This window comes from Juglans microcarpa x Juglans regia, chromosome 7D (assembly GCF_004785595.1).
Source record: "Juglans microcarpa x Juglans regia isolate MS1-56 chromosome 7D, Jm3101_v1.0, whole genome shotgun sequence".
NCBI lineage: Eukaryota > Viridiplantae > Streptophyta > Magnoliopsida > Fagales > Juglandaceae > Juglans > Juglans microcarpa x Juglans regia.
This window is the reverse complement of record NC_054606.1, coordinates 8,047,117-8,063,323: the sequence shown is the minus strand read 5'-3', so window position 1 is coordinate 8,063,323 and position 16,207 is coordinate 8,047,117. Positions and strand designations below refer to the sequence as shown.

At 35.6% G+C, this 16,207-nt stretch overlaps 2 protein-coding genes across 2 annotated transcripts; one reads left to right on the top strand and one right to left on the bottom strand.

The window, feature by feature from the left end:
* Positions 1 to 5,181: 5,181 nt before the first annotated feature.
* On the bottom strand, positions 5,182 to 8,905 carry LOC121239135 (protein TOC75-3, chloroplastic-like). The gene is given in 7 exon segments (XM_041136278.1): positions 5,182 to 5,587; positions 5,798 to 6,052; positions 6,413 to 6,661; positions 6,765 to 6,956; positions 7,069 to 7,176; positions 7,301 to 7,522; positions 7,741 to 8,905. Coding segments are annotated over 7 exon segments (1,671 nt in total). The 5' UTR covers positions 8,149 to 8,905; the 3' UTR covers positions 5,182 to 5,350.
* Positions 8,906 to 12,279: 3,374 nt separating this feature from the next.
* On the top strand, positions 12,280 to 15,139 carry LOC121238095. Its single transcript, XM_041134951.1, has 3 exons — positions 12,280 to 12,397; positions 12,591 to 12,842; positions 14,439 to 15,139. The coding sequence occupies exons 1-3, from the start codon at positions 12,310 to 12,312 to the stop codon at positions 15,137 to 15,139; spliced, it is 1,041 nt and encodes a 346-aa protein (XP_040990885.1). The 5' UTR covers positions 12,280 to 12,309.
* Positions 15,140 to 16,207: the final 1,068 nt, after the last annotated feature.

Genomic DNA, 16,207 nt, shown 5'->3' with positions numbered 1-16,207 from the left:
TTGGAGAAGGAGATGTTCTGTTTCAACGGAAAAGCTTCCACCATCAACTCCTCCAACGTCTGCAGCCCTCGTGCTCCAACAGTGATTGGAGTTTGAAAATGGGTTGTCCTTCCCTACTATAAACCCACTGCAGCCTATGGCTTACATCCTTTCGGCGTGATAAATAAACAACGCCGATCAGAGTGAGCTTGTTCCTTTTTACAAACTGAACTCTGGATCTGCTAAAAAATTTCTTTCCAATCTCTCAACTCATAGGTGTTACTGTAAACCCGTGTGAGCATCTCCTATGGTCACCTATTTGTTTATTTGTGTATTGAGGTTCCTATATAATTCCCATGCCAATATCAGCCCAAACCACCACCAATTTACTATGGAAGCAAAGGTCCTCCAAGGTCAAGCGGATCAATCGAAGGGTTACCTTGAAGAGATCAGCAATCACGGGTCCTAGGACTCGCTTGTATCGGGTAAGCAACGAACTCAACTTTTCGGAAAGCATTTGACTACATGCAGTTTAGAATAATTTACTCAAACACGTGGAGTGCAATTTTCCCTAGTCTTATGCAAGATTGGTATCACCGAATCTATGAACAAGTAAACACTTACATATGTAAATCTGAATGGAAGATTTTGTTTTTATAATATTTAGATTTTTGTTTAGGAACAAGATTTGAACATTCGGCTGGATATTGAATAATTGTGGAAAATATATGTTTTATTGTTCTGTTCTTTTTTTTTTTCAGCTGGGTAGTGAGTTTTCTCGGCTAAAAGAGAGAGTTTTGCAACTTTTGTTGTTTTTTTCTTGAAATTAGTTTCAGATTAGTACGTTGGTTTTAATGTAGATTGAGAATGGAATATACTAATAGATATATTTTAGTTTTATTGGTTTATTGGAGTCAATAGAAAGTTATTATTATTGTTTTTTTACATTTTTTGTAATGAAATCATAGGAAAATTATTAGATTAACAAGTTTAGAATGGAGTTCAAAACAGACACATTACACCCTCAAATTATTATTATTATTTTTTGATAAGTCATTTCACCCTCAAATTATTAAAAATAAATAGTTTCACACCTTCATTTTATATATATAATATATATATATATATTTTAGGCTGGGTAGTATTTGTTTCATTTGTGGGTTTTACACCTTCATTCTAATTGCTATGTATGACTTGCGGCCCTACTTTCTACGCTCATCCGGCAACTCCTCGTACAAGGTATTAAAACATTTTCAGTACAAATATTTTGATATTTATCTTACTCGTATATAGGCCTCGATTCCTTGAACAATATATTACATGCATTTGACTTAAATACAAAAATAACATTGCTATGCATCTAATATAGTGAAATTTACTAGTTTTGGACTTGATGCATGTACCATGTTTATGATGCATAGCAATACGTAAAAATATGGATTTAAGTGCATTGTCTATTGTTTGCATTGTCTATTTTTTGGATTGTCATTGTTCACCATTAGCAGGATACCATGGATGACGTAGAGGTTATACGTGATCGTGAACTGTGGTCTAGTGAGTTGGAGAGATGTTGGTTGATATTTTGTACCAATAAACATTAGAGGGTAAATTGGTGGGGTCCAGAATTACAAACCGTGACACAGACCGACTTGTCACGCGCCTCAATCAACTTGGAATTAGGCCAGTTAATGCATTACAAGTGAAGGGGAAAATTTCCCGTCTTAAGAAGACGCAACGCAAGTTTACAGATTTAATGGGCCAAACGGGGATGGGTTGGAACCCCATCACAAAAACTGTTGTTGCTACGGAAGAATATTGGGCAAACGCGATCCGGGTAAACACTGTCTTCATTTGGCTTAACCGTCACGCATTTGAAATTTCTTGCATTTATTTTATATAATTTATGGCTAAATATATGATAAAATGCTTTTATCAATTTGTTTCAACTTGTGTAATTATTTTTACCATTTCTTAGGTCCGATCCCAGTGAAAAAAGTACAAGACCAACGGTTGTTCTAACTACGACATCCTCTGCACGATTTTTGGTCAAGCTATCGCAACAGGGGTCTTGCATTATGCTTCAATGCAAGAACCCCCTTCTAGAGAGGAGGAGCAGCACCTGGAGGAGGAATTGAGGGCCCGAGGTCCCGTGTTGGGTAGTGGCGTTGGATTAGACTCGACCATTGATTTGGATGATATTTCCATGACTCCATCGACGCAAGGAGGTGTCTCACAGCGAAGGGCTCTTCATAGAGTACGTAAGGACGCAGTCGGACCAGCATTCTTACCAGAGCTTAGTGCTGCCATACAGATACTTGCCGCCACTTCTAAACAACGGGTAGAGTTGGATGCAAAGATGTTTGAACTTTGCAGCTCCAAGCGCAGTAGAGGCGAGAGATCGAATAGTGTGTCGGATGCAGGCTTTAGTAGTGTAGCACAATGTATGAAGTTTTTGCAGGATATCACCCCTCCCCTACCGCCGGACGTTCATCTTCGTGCAGTAAAAGCGTTTATGGATCCTCATGTCCTAACTGTCTTCCAGAACATGACCCCATCGATGAGAATAGATTGGGTTTAGTCACTAGGCTGACCATACCCACTCCGGCCTTGCTATGTTTTTCTAAACTAATGAGACTTTATTTTTATGTTTAACTTTATTAGATGGTGTATGATTTCTAACAATCTTATTTCGTGTTGTCTAATTTAAGTTCAAACTTGGTATTTGGTTTTAAATAATTTTGCATTGCTAAGTTCCTGCTCTATATGAATTCCTTTTGATACATGGGCGGGCTCTAGTAGTAACGCGTCAAGTACATTTGATTTTGATACATGGGCGGAATGGTACGCATGGTCTAGCCGTAACGATGGTACGGAAGAAGCAGTTCTTCTTTTGAGCATGTTGATGGAGGAGCAGCAATCCCATGCCCAACGTCGTATGCCCAAGCCACAACATAACATTGGTTTGCGTGGTTATCAGTACATCATCGCAGTACTTAATGGACATCTTGACACCTGTTACAAGATGTTCCGAATGGAGGTATATGCATTCCGGGCCTTATGTGATCGTTTACGTAGAGATGCTAGCTTGCGTGATTTGTCACGAGAGGTCACGGTTGAGGAAGCCTTAGGAATGTTTTGCTACACTGCCGGACATGGTGTCGTTCAACGGAATGCAGCTAACTTGTTTCAACATTCGGTTGAAAGTATAAATCGACATGTGTACAACGTAATGCGTGCATTATGTCGCCTATCTCGCCGTGTGATTAAACCGAGCCAGACAACTGGGGTGATGCCTTATATTGAAGGAAATCCAAGACTTTGTCCATGGTTCGAGGTAAATATTGGCCATTACATGATCTACTTTCGTAGCTTAAAATTCTACAAATGTCAAAAACTGTTTGCATTTCGGTATTTTGGAATTTATGAGAATTTAAAACGAAATCTACAGAAATGTCATGGTGCAATGGATGGGGTCATGATCAACGCAGTTGCGCTGACTTCCGTAGCAAATGCATACTTAAATCGGTATCACAGGATTACCCAGAATGTCTTGTGTGTATGTGATTTCGATATGAAATTCACATTCGTATACGCCGGGTGGGAGGGTACAGCCCATGATGCTCGTGTTTTAATTGATGCGTTGAGGCGTCCGGAGAACCATTTTCCATGGCTTGAAGAGGGTAATTTGTACACATTATTTTATTTGTACCTTGAAAGTTTGCGAGAATTTGAATTCTTCAAACATTATAAATGATTAATGTTGTATTCTAAATTTTCAGGTTATTATTATCTAGTAGATTCGGCATTTTCCTGTACCGAAGGATTTATGCCACCATATCCGAGGGTAAGGTACCACAGATCTGAACGAAGAAGCTCTCGTACCTTCTAAGGATATAAAAATCTGTTTAATTATTGGCATTCATCCATTCGGAATGTCATTGAATGAACTTTCGGTGTGTTGAAGAAGCGTTTTCGAATTTTAAATTTAATGCCCCCATACCTTCTAACTCGGCAACGATATCTTATTATTGCATGTTGTACGATCCATAACTTCATTCGTACAGTTACACCTAATGATTGGGATTTTCTAGTATATAGCAATCCCGATGATTATCTAGGAATGGATGCGGATCAGAGCACTAGTGAAGAATCTCATGTTCCTGACATGTCGACTGCATCAGCACAAGCGATGGCCGCAACTAAAGATGCTATTGCATTACCTATGTGGGAGCATACTTATGATCAACAAGGAAATACCTAATTGCTAGTATGGTGTTGCAATCTTTTTTGTTACGTCAGTATGAAACAATAGATGGTCAATTCGGGACCCTTTATTTACATATATCGATGTTTAATATGTAAATAAATTATTAAATAAAATGTGGCCATGCTCCTGGTAGTATTTTTTCCCACTAATTCAATAATTTTTAATTTTTAATTTTAATTTTTTTTACTTTACATTTCAAGAATGAATTTACATACAAAATGTAGTGGAAATTCCGTTTTTACATGCATTGACTCATTTAAATAATAAAGTGATATTCTTTATTAATTTTGTTGTAAAAAATTAAAAATAACAAAATCAATAAATATTTTATACAATCAAATAAAACCTTTAGGAAAGATATATAATGGTACTTGGCACTACTAATTTTACTCAAATCATAAATAACAAATAATAGAAATAATGAAATAAAAGTGATGAAAAATGAAAATAGTGAAATGATAATATGAAAAATGATATGAAAGGAAACGGATAAAAAAAAATTAAAGAAAAAGTAATATAAAAAATAACAACTTCAAAGAATACGGAATTGTAAATAGTGAATACTATTATAAAAATAAAAAATAAATAAAATAAAACCGGATGGCATCTTTCCATTTTGCATGGTCAAGCTTGGCGTCTTAGCTACAGTGCCAAGTGCGACAGTATTTTTCCTTTGCTGCATTTGGCGCCAGCTACGGAATGCATTTCCGTTTTTACTATAATGTGAACAGTATAAAATAATACTGCATTTCTTTTACAAATTTTCATAAATATATTTAAACTCATCTTAACATCTAAATATATTTTAAACTCATCTTAAATAGATTCCACTAAACTCATTCAACAATCTCAACTCACTACTATTTAGAAAAAATTTAACTCAACTCAACTCAACTCAATTATCTCAACTCATCTCAACATCTAAATATAATCTAAATATACAATTTTGGGAGAAACATGCTTTCCACCCGAACTCAATAATATAGTTGGTTTCACGCCTCCCAAAATGCCTTTCCGAATTGACAAACTACTAAAAAGTTCTACGCCTATACCTAAAGACTAGAATATACTCTATAAAATATGCAACCAATTGCATCTAAGAAGTCAGAACCGCTCTCCAAATAGGAAGAAGAATGCGCCAGTGCCGGAGTTATGATCAATGGCAAACTCAGCTCGTACTAGACCTAGCTTGGCGCCAAAACCATAGGAAGACCCATGACCCAGTCGCCTGTAGACCTCGGTCGGGTTCCACTTGACATCCTTTGAAGTTCCTAGATCATTCCATGTTCTGCAAATGCATAGACGTGTACCTTTTACAGGAATCCGTATCTCAGCTGCCAGCTGTAAACAGCATCAGGAAGAGGAATCAGATATTTGCTGACCCATTTAACAGTACAAATACAATAAGCATAATCATATTTTGCATACGTAGAGAATTAGATAGTGTCTCTTGTAATGGATTACACACACACTCACTCTCTCAAACATTCATGGCATATGATGACTATTTGAAGGACTGCAAATCAAACTCTTATCTCCTGTAATTTCTACCTCAAGAATGTTTCTGGCCGCACAAATCTCACCCATGTTGTAACCCCTCACAGAATAGGGACCTTCAAGGGTAAAAGCATCGTAACTTGGAAGGTCCCCCACTCAGCCACCATAGTGACCATGAAGAACAAGGACAGGTGGTGGTGGTTCACCAGCACCTTCCTCCACTTCCTTCAGCTGGAAAAACCGTGTCAATGTTAGCTGGTGGCGGTTGAAAAATGGAAACTTGCTGCCGATGCCTAGGCCTTGGTCTACCTGCAATTTTAACTCTGAGTAAACGTGTAGAAAATCTGACAAACTGGATGACAGCATCCATTCTTGCATATGGACAGAACCTTCCACTTTGAGTGTTCATCAACTCCAATAAACATAAATACTGTGTATCCATTGAACATTGCCAAAGTAGATAGAATGAACGACACGAGTCCTATGGACTTCTCAGACACTATCATTATAAGACCAAAAGGAAGTTTCCAATGGGAAAAAAATGACTGAAAATAAGATGATCACAAGTTCCTTCGTAAAGATCTTTTATGCACTATTGTCTGTTACCTAACTCTTTTCAAATCCAAATTAACCAACCAAGAAGTTATACATCACAAGAATTTAAGTTACCTGAAATACATTCCTTGAACCAACTATAGCTTCATTTAAGAACTTGGTGTTATCAAGCGTAATATTCGCCTGTAAAAATGCCATTTGGTCAATGCCAGTACCGCTGAGGGTTGTTGGAGGTCCATCTGCACTAATTCCTCCATTTGGCAACACTCTTTGACCATTTGGACAGATATTGCTGCTTTCATTACGTGTTGTTATCTCTTCCATTACAAGACCATAAGTGAATTTGCTCCGACGGGTAAAATTCTGCTTGTCGTAGAATGATCAGGATAACATTAGAGTCACCACTGTAAAGTTTACTGAAAACTCCTCACATAACAAAGCAATGAAAAAGAAACCCTCAAACTACCTCTGTAATATTAGCCTTGACACCAGTTCGATCAACCCATATAGGGGGGACTTCATCCGCCCCTGGCCCACGGGTGAAGACCGGACTCAGTTTCCTGCTATTGAAGCAGCTTACTCTCAGAGTTTGGTTGCGTAGACTATACATGCCATCCAAATAAGGATGCACATACTCAAGTTTGAAGGCAAGATCATCCTGAAAAAAGAATATATCATTGACATCTTATGATACAAGCTTTTGCACAGATGAAATGGAATTCCGAGAATAAAATAGACAAAACTCAAAGCGCATATTGAGCTAAGCTTACTTGAGGATTCAAGAAATTGCTGGTAGTCACCGAACCATTAATGGATCTATTTAACCCGTTGATATTCTGGTTTTCAAAAGTAATAGTCCCACCAGGCTGCAATGATGCCTAAGCACGCAACATAGAGATACACAAAGGTAATATGAAAGAAAACACAGTAAAGCCTTCAAACCGGAACCCCAGAATTTTGATGGTGTGTGAAAGGGGCAGAGATATAATTGGTAAAGTATACCAGAGTGGGACGTCCTCCACGTCCAGGAACAATACTCCATTCAGTAGGAACTTCAGCGGTCTTATGTTCTAGCTCCTCAAGCTTTAGTTCAACAATGATCCCTCCTTCCTTCTTCTCATCAGGCCGGGGGTTCACCTCAATGTTGGAAAACAAACCTAGAGCGTTTATGTTCCTCAGAGCTTGCTTCCCTGCCTCTATGTTAAAAACTTCGCCTGATCGAAGCTGTAGGCGGAATTCAAACATTCACCAAGAAAATTAGAAACTTTAACTACCAATCACACGTTTAAGGGTTTAAAACCAAGCCTGCAATTTTAAAGTCAATGACTCCGCTTAAGTTTGAAATTAGAAAGCGAGTATTCCAAAAACAGCCAGTCGCAAATTTAATATCTCAATTAGAACAATTCAAAAATTAACAAAGCAAAGAAAGTAAGATGAAGTACCTGTTTGGGCATTTCCCTTCTCACCACGGCAACTTGCGTGTTCCCCTCAATGACATTGCCGAGCTTATCTAGGAACTGGATATTCGTCTGGGTAATATCCCCTTCCACCACCTCACAAACCACCTGCTTCGTATTCAAATTCCCGAAATTCACCACCTGCGCGCACGCATACCCTTTGTCGAAGTACCACTTCTGGACCAGGTCCCGAATCCTCTGCAACAGCCTCGCGCTCACCTTCCCCTGGTCCCTCAGCATTTGCATAATCTCTATGTGCACTGGCATAGGCAATAGGCATGGCTTTGCCCTCTCGATCCTCCTCTTGTAGTCCTTCTCCAGGCACCGGTAGTACTCCATCTTCTCCTTATCGGTCATATCAGCGTCCATTTCCATCGGCTTCGACTGCGGCATTAACCCGACATTGATGCAACGAAACTTATCGGCGCGGACTGCCACGTCCTCTCCGTGAACGATATCGTAACGCCGATGGTGCCGTCGGAATTGGTCTTCCCCTCCATGTCGACTTTCTCGAACATCCCGCAGGTTGCTAGGGTCTCGAGTTCTTTCTGGAGCTGAGCCTTGTTGTAGATCCCACCGGGCCTCAAGGAGACCATCTCGAAGAAGGAGTCTTCGGTGCCGACGGTGGTCCAGCGTCTCTTATCGAAGAAGAGGATCTCGGGGACATTGTACTTCTTGAAGCCGCAGAGCTTGTTGAGCTGGACGACGATGTTGGCAGGAAGGCCATGTGAGTCCCATCCCTCGTTCTGCGGCTCCTCAGCATTGGCCACTGCGGGAGAGAGAAATCTCCTTCAGAAAATCCTTCCACCGCCACCGTCTCCGTCCCCTCCGCCGCCTCCACCGAATCCCCAGCCGCCTGAACCCCCACCGCCGAATTCTCTAGAGAGAGCGCGGATGTGGAAGAGCAGAGTGGCGGCGGAGGAGGAGGAGACAAAGGTTTTGAACGAGGGGTTTGAAAGAGGATTTGAGGGGTTTAGGTTTTGGAGAATAGGAGGAGGAGGAGGAGAAGGAGGGAAGGAGAAAGCCGCATTGAAGGGTGCGTTTAGGGGTGCGAGAAGCGAAGTTGGTCCTGAAGGAGAGAGGGGAGGAATGGTGGTGGTGGCTTGAGGCTGTCAAAGACTGCATCTTTCTTCTTCTTCCCCCAACCCCAACTCCCTTAGGGTTGAGCAAAAATCCGACAATCCGACTCCGCTCCGAGTCTGGTCGGAGTCGGAGTCGGAGTTTTTTCCCTATTGGAAGTCGGAGTCGGAGTCGGAGTCATTGAAGAACCGACTCCGACTCCGCTCCGATCCGCTTCCGACAATCCGCCTCCGCCTCTGACTTGGTCCTCCGACTCCGCCTCCGATTTTATACATATTTTATAAAAAAATATATGTGTTTTTCTATATATTAATCATTTAAATTTTATACAACTATATCTTATATAGTTAGTTAAACTCAATAATATACTAGTTAAATAATATATTTATACTATAATATATAGACTAAATTGACTAATAAATAATAATAGTTTAGTATATGACTATATGTAAATATCATACTATTACAAATTTATAATATTACTACCATGTTACATGTAAGTTGTAACACTAAATTACTAATGTATAAATATAATAACATGTAATACTAATGTATATATAATATACTATAAACACTAAGATGCATAATAACATCAACATGTAATACTAATGGATAAACACTAATCTATAAATTTAGAATAACATATAATACTAATGAATAATAACTAAAGTATTATTCATATAAATTTTATATAACAATATCTTGTATTAATTATATTTTTTGACTTAATAAATTCTCAACATATTCATTTTGATAAATATATTAGTAATACTAATATACATTAGTATATTAATTAGATTTATAGTCTAATACTAATACTATTAGTAATCCACTTTAACTAATACTAATATTTATACTAATACTATTATAGACTATAGTTATAACTTATAGTATTATACCTACACTAAATCACTGATTCACTATAACTTATACTAATATAGTTATGTTAAATCACTATAACTAAAACTAATGTAGTTATACTAATCATTATAACTATATATAGTATTAATATCACTATTAGTATAATATATAGTATTAATAATAACTAATACTAATATAACTATTAGTATAACTAATGTCACTACTAGTATAACTAATACTAATATTAATATACTAATACTATTAGTGTATTACTAATATTTATATATATTAATATATATATCAAGTATAAGAGATTAGAGATTTAATATATATAATATTAAATCACTAACATACTAATAGTATGATACTATAGTATTAGTAATTATACTATAAGATATAGTAATAGACTAATAGTATAATATATTAATACTATATTATATATAAAATAGTAATACTATATTTTGAATCTTCATTTCATATACGGTGCCTTTTTTTTTAATATTCATATATAATAATATATATCATATATATAATATAATTAAAAATAGATTCATAGTAATTATAATAGTATACTATAGTAACTATACAGTGCTTTTTTTTAATCTTCATTTCGTATATGGTGCCTTTGTTTATTGTAATGATTAGTTGGATGTGGATATGGAATCATGGACGATGGGAGTACATGTAAAAATATGACTTTCTTTTTATTTTTTGAATGTATGTTAGTATGTTACTTGTTTTATTTAGTTGTATTTTTTATTATAATCAAAAGTTTAATAAGTTTGGATTGTAATTTTGAGAAAATTGAAATTTGAAAGACCACAATTTTTTTTAAAGTGGGTCAAATATGAAGTTAAAAAAAATTAAAAAAAAAGTCAAAAAATCCGACTTCGATCCGACAAGTCGGAGTCGAATTCTCTACATGTCGGAGTCGGAGTCGGAGGTTGGATTCGACCTCCGACAAAGTCGGAATCGGAGTCGGAGGTTGGGCCCCCCTCTCTCTCTCTCTCTCTCACACACACACACACACACACACACACACACACACACACACACAGGTTTTGGGACTGAGGCGGAGGGGAGTGTCACAGCAAGACACGGGAGGTTTTGCACTTTGCTTCGTTAACAATTTTAACGACATTGCATTCTTTGATGAGACGTGATCCAAACTCCCAAACTACCAAATAATTTTCCTCCAATTCTTGCTTAATATACGTTTAGAGTTTGGGATCTAACCACCAACTAAGCGAGTAAAATTCGAGCGACTTGTTCATTTGATTTTTATTTCAACGTCAGTTGAGTTATGGATTTTAATTGAACATTTCATTTATATATAATTGCTTTATTTAGATAAATATTTATATTTTATTTTATAAATTTATCTACAACTATTGACTTTTTGCTAATATCTTTATGAAATTATATATACATGTATCAATTCTTAGATTCATCACTATTCAAGTAACATGTTCAGCATTAAGAACGTGATTTTCTCTATTTTTTTTAAATATTTTAAATATTCTAGCTCATTGTAAATATAGAGATAACACTGTAAGAAATAATGAATATGAAATTACTCGAGTTTATACAAGCTTATACGAAGCTAGCTGAATTTTATGTAAGTTGTATCGTTTAATAATTGATCTTAATTTTATATTCACGAACAACTCATTTAATAATCGATCTCTCATTCAAAAATGGAAGGTTTAATTACCTCGCGTGTTTATCTTACATATTATAGGACTTATCAATCTATTAGTGGGGTTCTTTGAAAGATAAAATTTAAAATTTAAATTTTACAAATCAAATTATGACATGTAAATAGTATGTAGTGTAAATGCATTCAAATAGCACTATTCATATGGTATTACTAGGTTGACTTTTAATATTACCTCTAACAAGACCAAAATCTTTTACTACTTTTGTTTTAATATTATTTAAACAAAAATAAATTTAGGGCAATAAAGAAATTTCATAAAAATAAATTTATAGACTAATGCAATTTCATGTACTGATACGTTAAATCTACTTTACTATAAAAATAAATTTACAATTTGACGCATTACATCAAATCACGTAAGTTTGTTAATTTATTTTTATAAAATCCATTTACGACTAAAGCATTTCTCTTTTATTATTGTTCTAGGTACGCCCTAGAAAAAATTACTATAGCTAAAATGTATAAAATGTAATTTCCATCTTAATCAAGTCTCAAAACAAGAAATTCCTGTCCTAAGGCATGAGCCTTAGGCGGAGGAAGATCAATGTAAGTCCTTAGCCTGGTCAATGCCTTAGGCGGAGGAAGATCAATGTAAGTCCTTAGCCTGGTCAAATTTCTATTTCGGCCAGTCTTGAGTTGCAGGTGGTAAGCAAACCTCCCTACGTTCTTTGTAGGCCACAAGTATCTGCATGAACTACATGAAACATGTGGCTCTTGTTCATTATTATTGTCCATGCAAAAACTCCGGAAGCTAAAGGTACTTGAGCATCATTCTTCTCATGTCTTAAACTTTGAAGGCATAGATTCATCAATTATCAGAGATTTAAGGAGCAACAGAAGAAGAAAAGGGTTATTTGAAGGCATAAGACCCTCACTTGTGAATTGCAGCAGCAATGGCTCAACTCGACCGCGTGCTCAGATCATATGGTGACAAACCTAAATCAGCCCCCAGCAGCCCCACTTTAGAACATTTATTCCGAGGTATTGATTTAAGTAATTGGATTCATCCTTTTTGTATCATTCCAAGTTGGTAGCATATATTTGATAATTTCATCAGGATCCTCGAGAAAACATTGATAAATATATAGCATCGCTGTTTTGGAAATTACATGCCTTGATCACGTAATTAGCTGCGTGAATTCCAATTAGTTCTAACTAAGTTTAAGATGCACAGGAGGCGAAAGTTCAAAGTGGTCGACAACATCTTCACCTAGCTTTGGGAACCACCATGATTATGAAGAAGATCATTCCCACCATCACAAGAAACCATCAGTTCTGACAAAAATGAAGGAGAGGGCCAAGAAGTTGCGACATAGTCTTAGCAGGAAGAAGCAGAGTGAGGATGATAATTCTACACCCTCTTGGGGTGTCAGCTTGGATGACGATGAAGACCTAGAAGAAGATGCTGAATACCTTGGAGCCCCAAGTAATGGCATCACACCCTTCTGTTTTGTTTTTGTTTTTTAATGTAGATCATCCGCTCCCACATTTTCTTTTCAAGAAATTTTTGATTCCCAATTTTATAGAACTAAGTTCACAAACTAAAATGATAATTTATTGTAGTGTATCATATTGTAAAACTTTTTGTTTACCGTAAAATATATCTAAAATATTATGTTTAGGGATGTGCAACCTGGTCGAATTATTTTTCAGTCTGGTCTGAAACCTGAAAATTCGGGTGAATTCGGGTGGTTATCCGCCCAGATTGGACTCGGGTGGGTAAGATGAAACCAAATATAGGCCCAGTTATGAATCCGGTTATCCGTAACCGGGTTTTATCTAAAAACAAATATAAAAAATAATTCAATTTTTTCAAATTTCAAAATAAAAATAATATACAAAAATTATATTATAATAATATTTTAACTTTATAATATTTTTATTTAGTTTTTTATCTCTCATCTCTCAAAACTCCATAATACATATTAACTCAAATAATTTATTACTATTCACAAATTATTTCACTGCTTTTAACAAATCACCTATCTCATTGTACTATTTAAACCAGGTAATCTCATCTCAATATTCAAAACCACGACTTAAGGGAAAGGTTTGCTAAAATCTTAACATTAATCATGCATGCATGCAAAACTTTTCTGTGTTTTCTTTTTCTTAATTTAAAGCCGCTTTAAATTTAACCTATTTGTTATGCAAATATACTGTCTTCAGAAGGTGCATTTTTACAAACTTCTTGGGTACTTATTCTGACACGTCAAAGTCATATATATACCAACATTAATTAACATGCATGCATGAGTGATTGTCCCATGCAAGACTATTGGAACTTTTTGGCATATTTTTCACTAGTTTTATGATAAATTAATGCTTGGAATAGCATTCCCCACAAGAGTTAATCTTAATTTCTTATTCCTGATATACATGTTCTTCATTTATTACCCACTAAGTAATTACTAAGTAAACTGAAACAATCGGTTTGAATAAGTTTATATTGAAGGCAAATAGTATTGAGTGTTACATCTTGATATTGTTGTGATGTATTATTATTTATTTTGTTATTTGTAAATTGATGTTTTGCATTGTGATGTAAACAACAATGTAATATGTAGTACGCATGCATTGTGTGTGTTGATGTATTATTATTTATTTTATATAAAAAAATAAAAAACATAAAGGCCTATAAAAAAATCGCCTTTTGAATTGTTAAAAAGATTATTTAAAAAAAAATTTTTTAAAAGTGTTTAAAATATATTTTTAAAAAATTTGAATATTAAACATGATATCTGAATTTTTTTTTAAAAAAAGTACTATAAAAACATTTTTAAAAATTTTAAAAAGACTTTAAAAAAAATAAGAAAAAGATAATAAACCCGGATATCCGGTTACAACCCGAATATACTTGGACATCCGGGTTTACATTTGGTTATCGCCCAGATTTGTTCTGGGCTTATCAGGGCAGATAACCACCTGGTTTTTAAGACCCAAATCCGGATTTGGATCCGGTTCTACACCTCAAATTATATTAAGTCGATGTTTACTTTTCTCTGAGTTGTTTTATTTTCAGTGTACGAGTCGGAGCTTGCTCCCGAGGGGTACAAAGAAGCAGCTAGGCATCATCCCAGATCATTTCACGTGGTTTCTGAGAAACATGTTTTGGCAAGCAGTGTCAATCGTGGTGATGAAGCAGATAAGGAGAACCCTAGCAGCATTCCAAACAAGATAATAACTAAAACTGTGAGTGAAACATTAGCACCAACTTATTCTGCACTATCGGATGCAACCCATGCTATTGCTTCAAAACTTCAAGGCATCAGTGTTACAACCCTAGCAGAACCCCAAACCTTTCGAGGAGCAGCATCTCCACGAGTTCGGTCAGCACCGGCTGCTGCACAAAGCAAAAATAATGCTATAATGAGTACTGCTGATCATCAAATATGGGATAAGGGTGTTTCAATGAAGGAGTATTTGAAGCATAAATTTGAGCTTGGGGAAGATGAGAGAGCCCTTAATTCCCAAGTGACATCTAATGCAGTGAGTCCAAGGAAAAGTACCACTCCTGGGGATATGGGTGTGGTGGAGAAGGTGAGAGAAGCTGTAACTTCTTTGCTTCGGAACGAGGAGTCACCCAAATCCACAGCTGCTAGTTCTGCCAAAGACTCAACATTACACATGCCAATTTCCACCCATGCGCATTCGACTAAAAGCTCACCAGCACAGCTTCCGACGGTTTCCACCAATTTACACGAAGTTGGTAATCTTTTCTAAACAGAAATTATTCACTACTTGTCTTTAATGTTAGAATATAAATCATATGTTTAAATTTAATTTTTTCTAACTTTAACCTTTGAACTAAGAAGTGATTTGATATCAGTTCAGTAATTTGGAATTCATCAAACTTTGACAACCACGCTTTATCCTAAACATATATGGGAAAAAGTTAACGGGAGTTTGTTGATAACTTCTATAGAATAATCAATGTAGATAAATAAGATCATGCATATACTAGATCAATACAATATTTGCTATATGGTGGTAAAATGTAACTTAGTGAAAGGGATAAATGTGCTTTGCCATTCGAAGGAGGATCTAACCCTCTTGTGGATTTCATCATGTAAATGGTGTGATTTTTTTTTTTTTTTTTAAAAAAAATGTTTCATTTACAAAAATACATACAAATTGCTGTAGATTGATAGGATATATTATATCTACACAAAAAAAAAAAAAATTATAATCAAATATATCGCATTAAGTTACGGTGAATTTACTTTTGCGATATCTTTTAGTTGACGTAGCCCTTCTCTTTTCTTTCTTGAAAAATAATCCAAATCTCATGAGTCTTTTCTCTATTGCAGTTGGGGAAGAAAATAATCGAGGAAGAATACTCCAGGCCAATTGAGAGACAAAAGCAACTGTTAATACAGAAACATTTAATTTTTCTGTGTAGTATTCTTAGGAATCAGTAAGTAGTTTGCAGAAATCATTCCCAGTGCTGTTTGAATAAGCACTAAGCAGTATATGTTCACCAATAAACTGTTTCTCAGCTCTATAAATTCAAAAGTGTTGAAATCAACGCAACGAAATGTGGACCTTTCCTATTAATAAATGTACATTTTTTAAAATAAAGTCAAGAGAGTTCAAAGATACATGTATCATTTTCATGCCAAATCATTAAGGTTGGTTTTGAAAATATTTCAAAAATTTGTGAATAGTAATAAAATGATTTGAATGAAGATATGTTATTAGATTTTGGGAAACATGAGATAAAAAAAATTGATTAAAAATATTATAAAGTTAAAAAATTATTTGAATATAATCTTTTTATATTATTTTTGG

Coding starts and splice junctions, on each gene's coding strand:
- LOC121238095 (XM_041134951.1), top strand. CDS start 12,310: ATGGCTCAACTCGACCGCGTGCTCAGATCATATGGTGACAAACCTAAA. Junction 12,398..12,590: donor TTTAGAACATTTATTCCGAG/GTATTGATTTAA, acceptor TAAGATGCACAG/GAGGCGAAAGTTCAAAGTGG. Junction 12,843..14,438: donor TGAATACCTTGGAGCCCCAA/GTAATGGCATCA, acceptor TTTTATTTTCAG/TGTACGAGTCGGAGCTTGCT.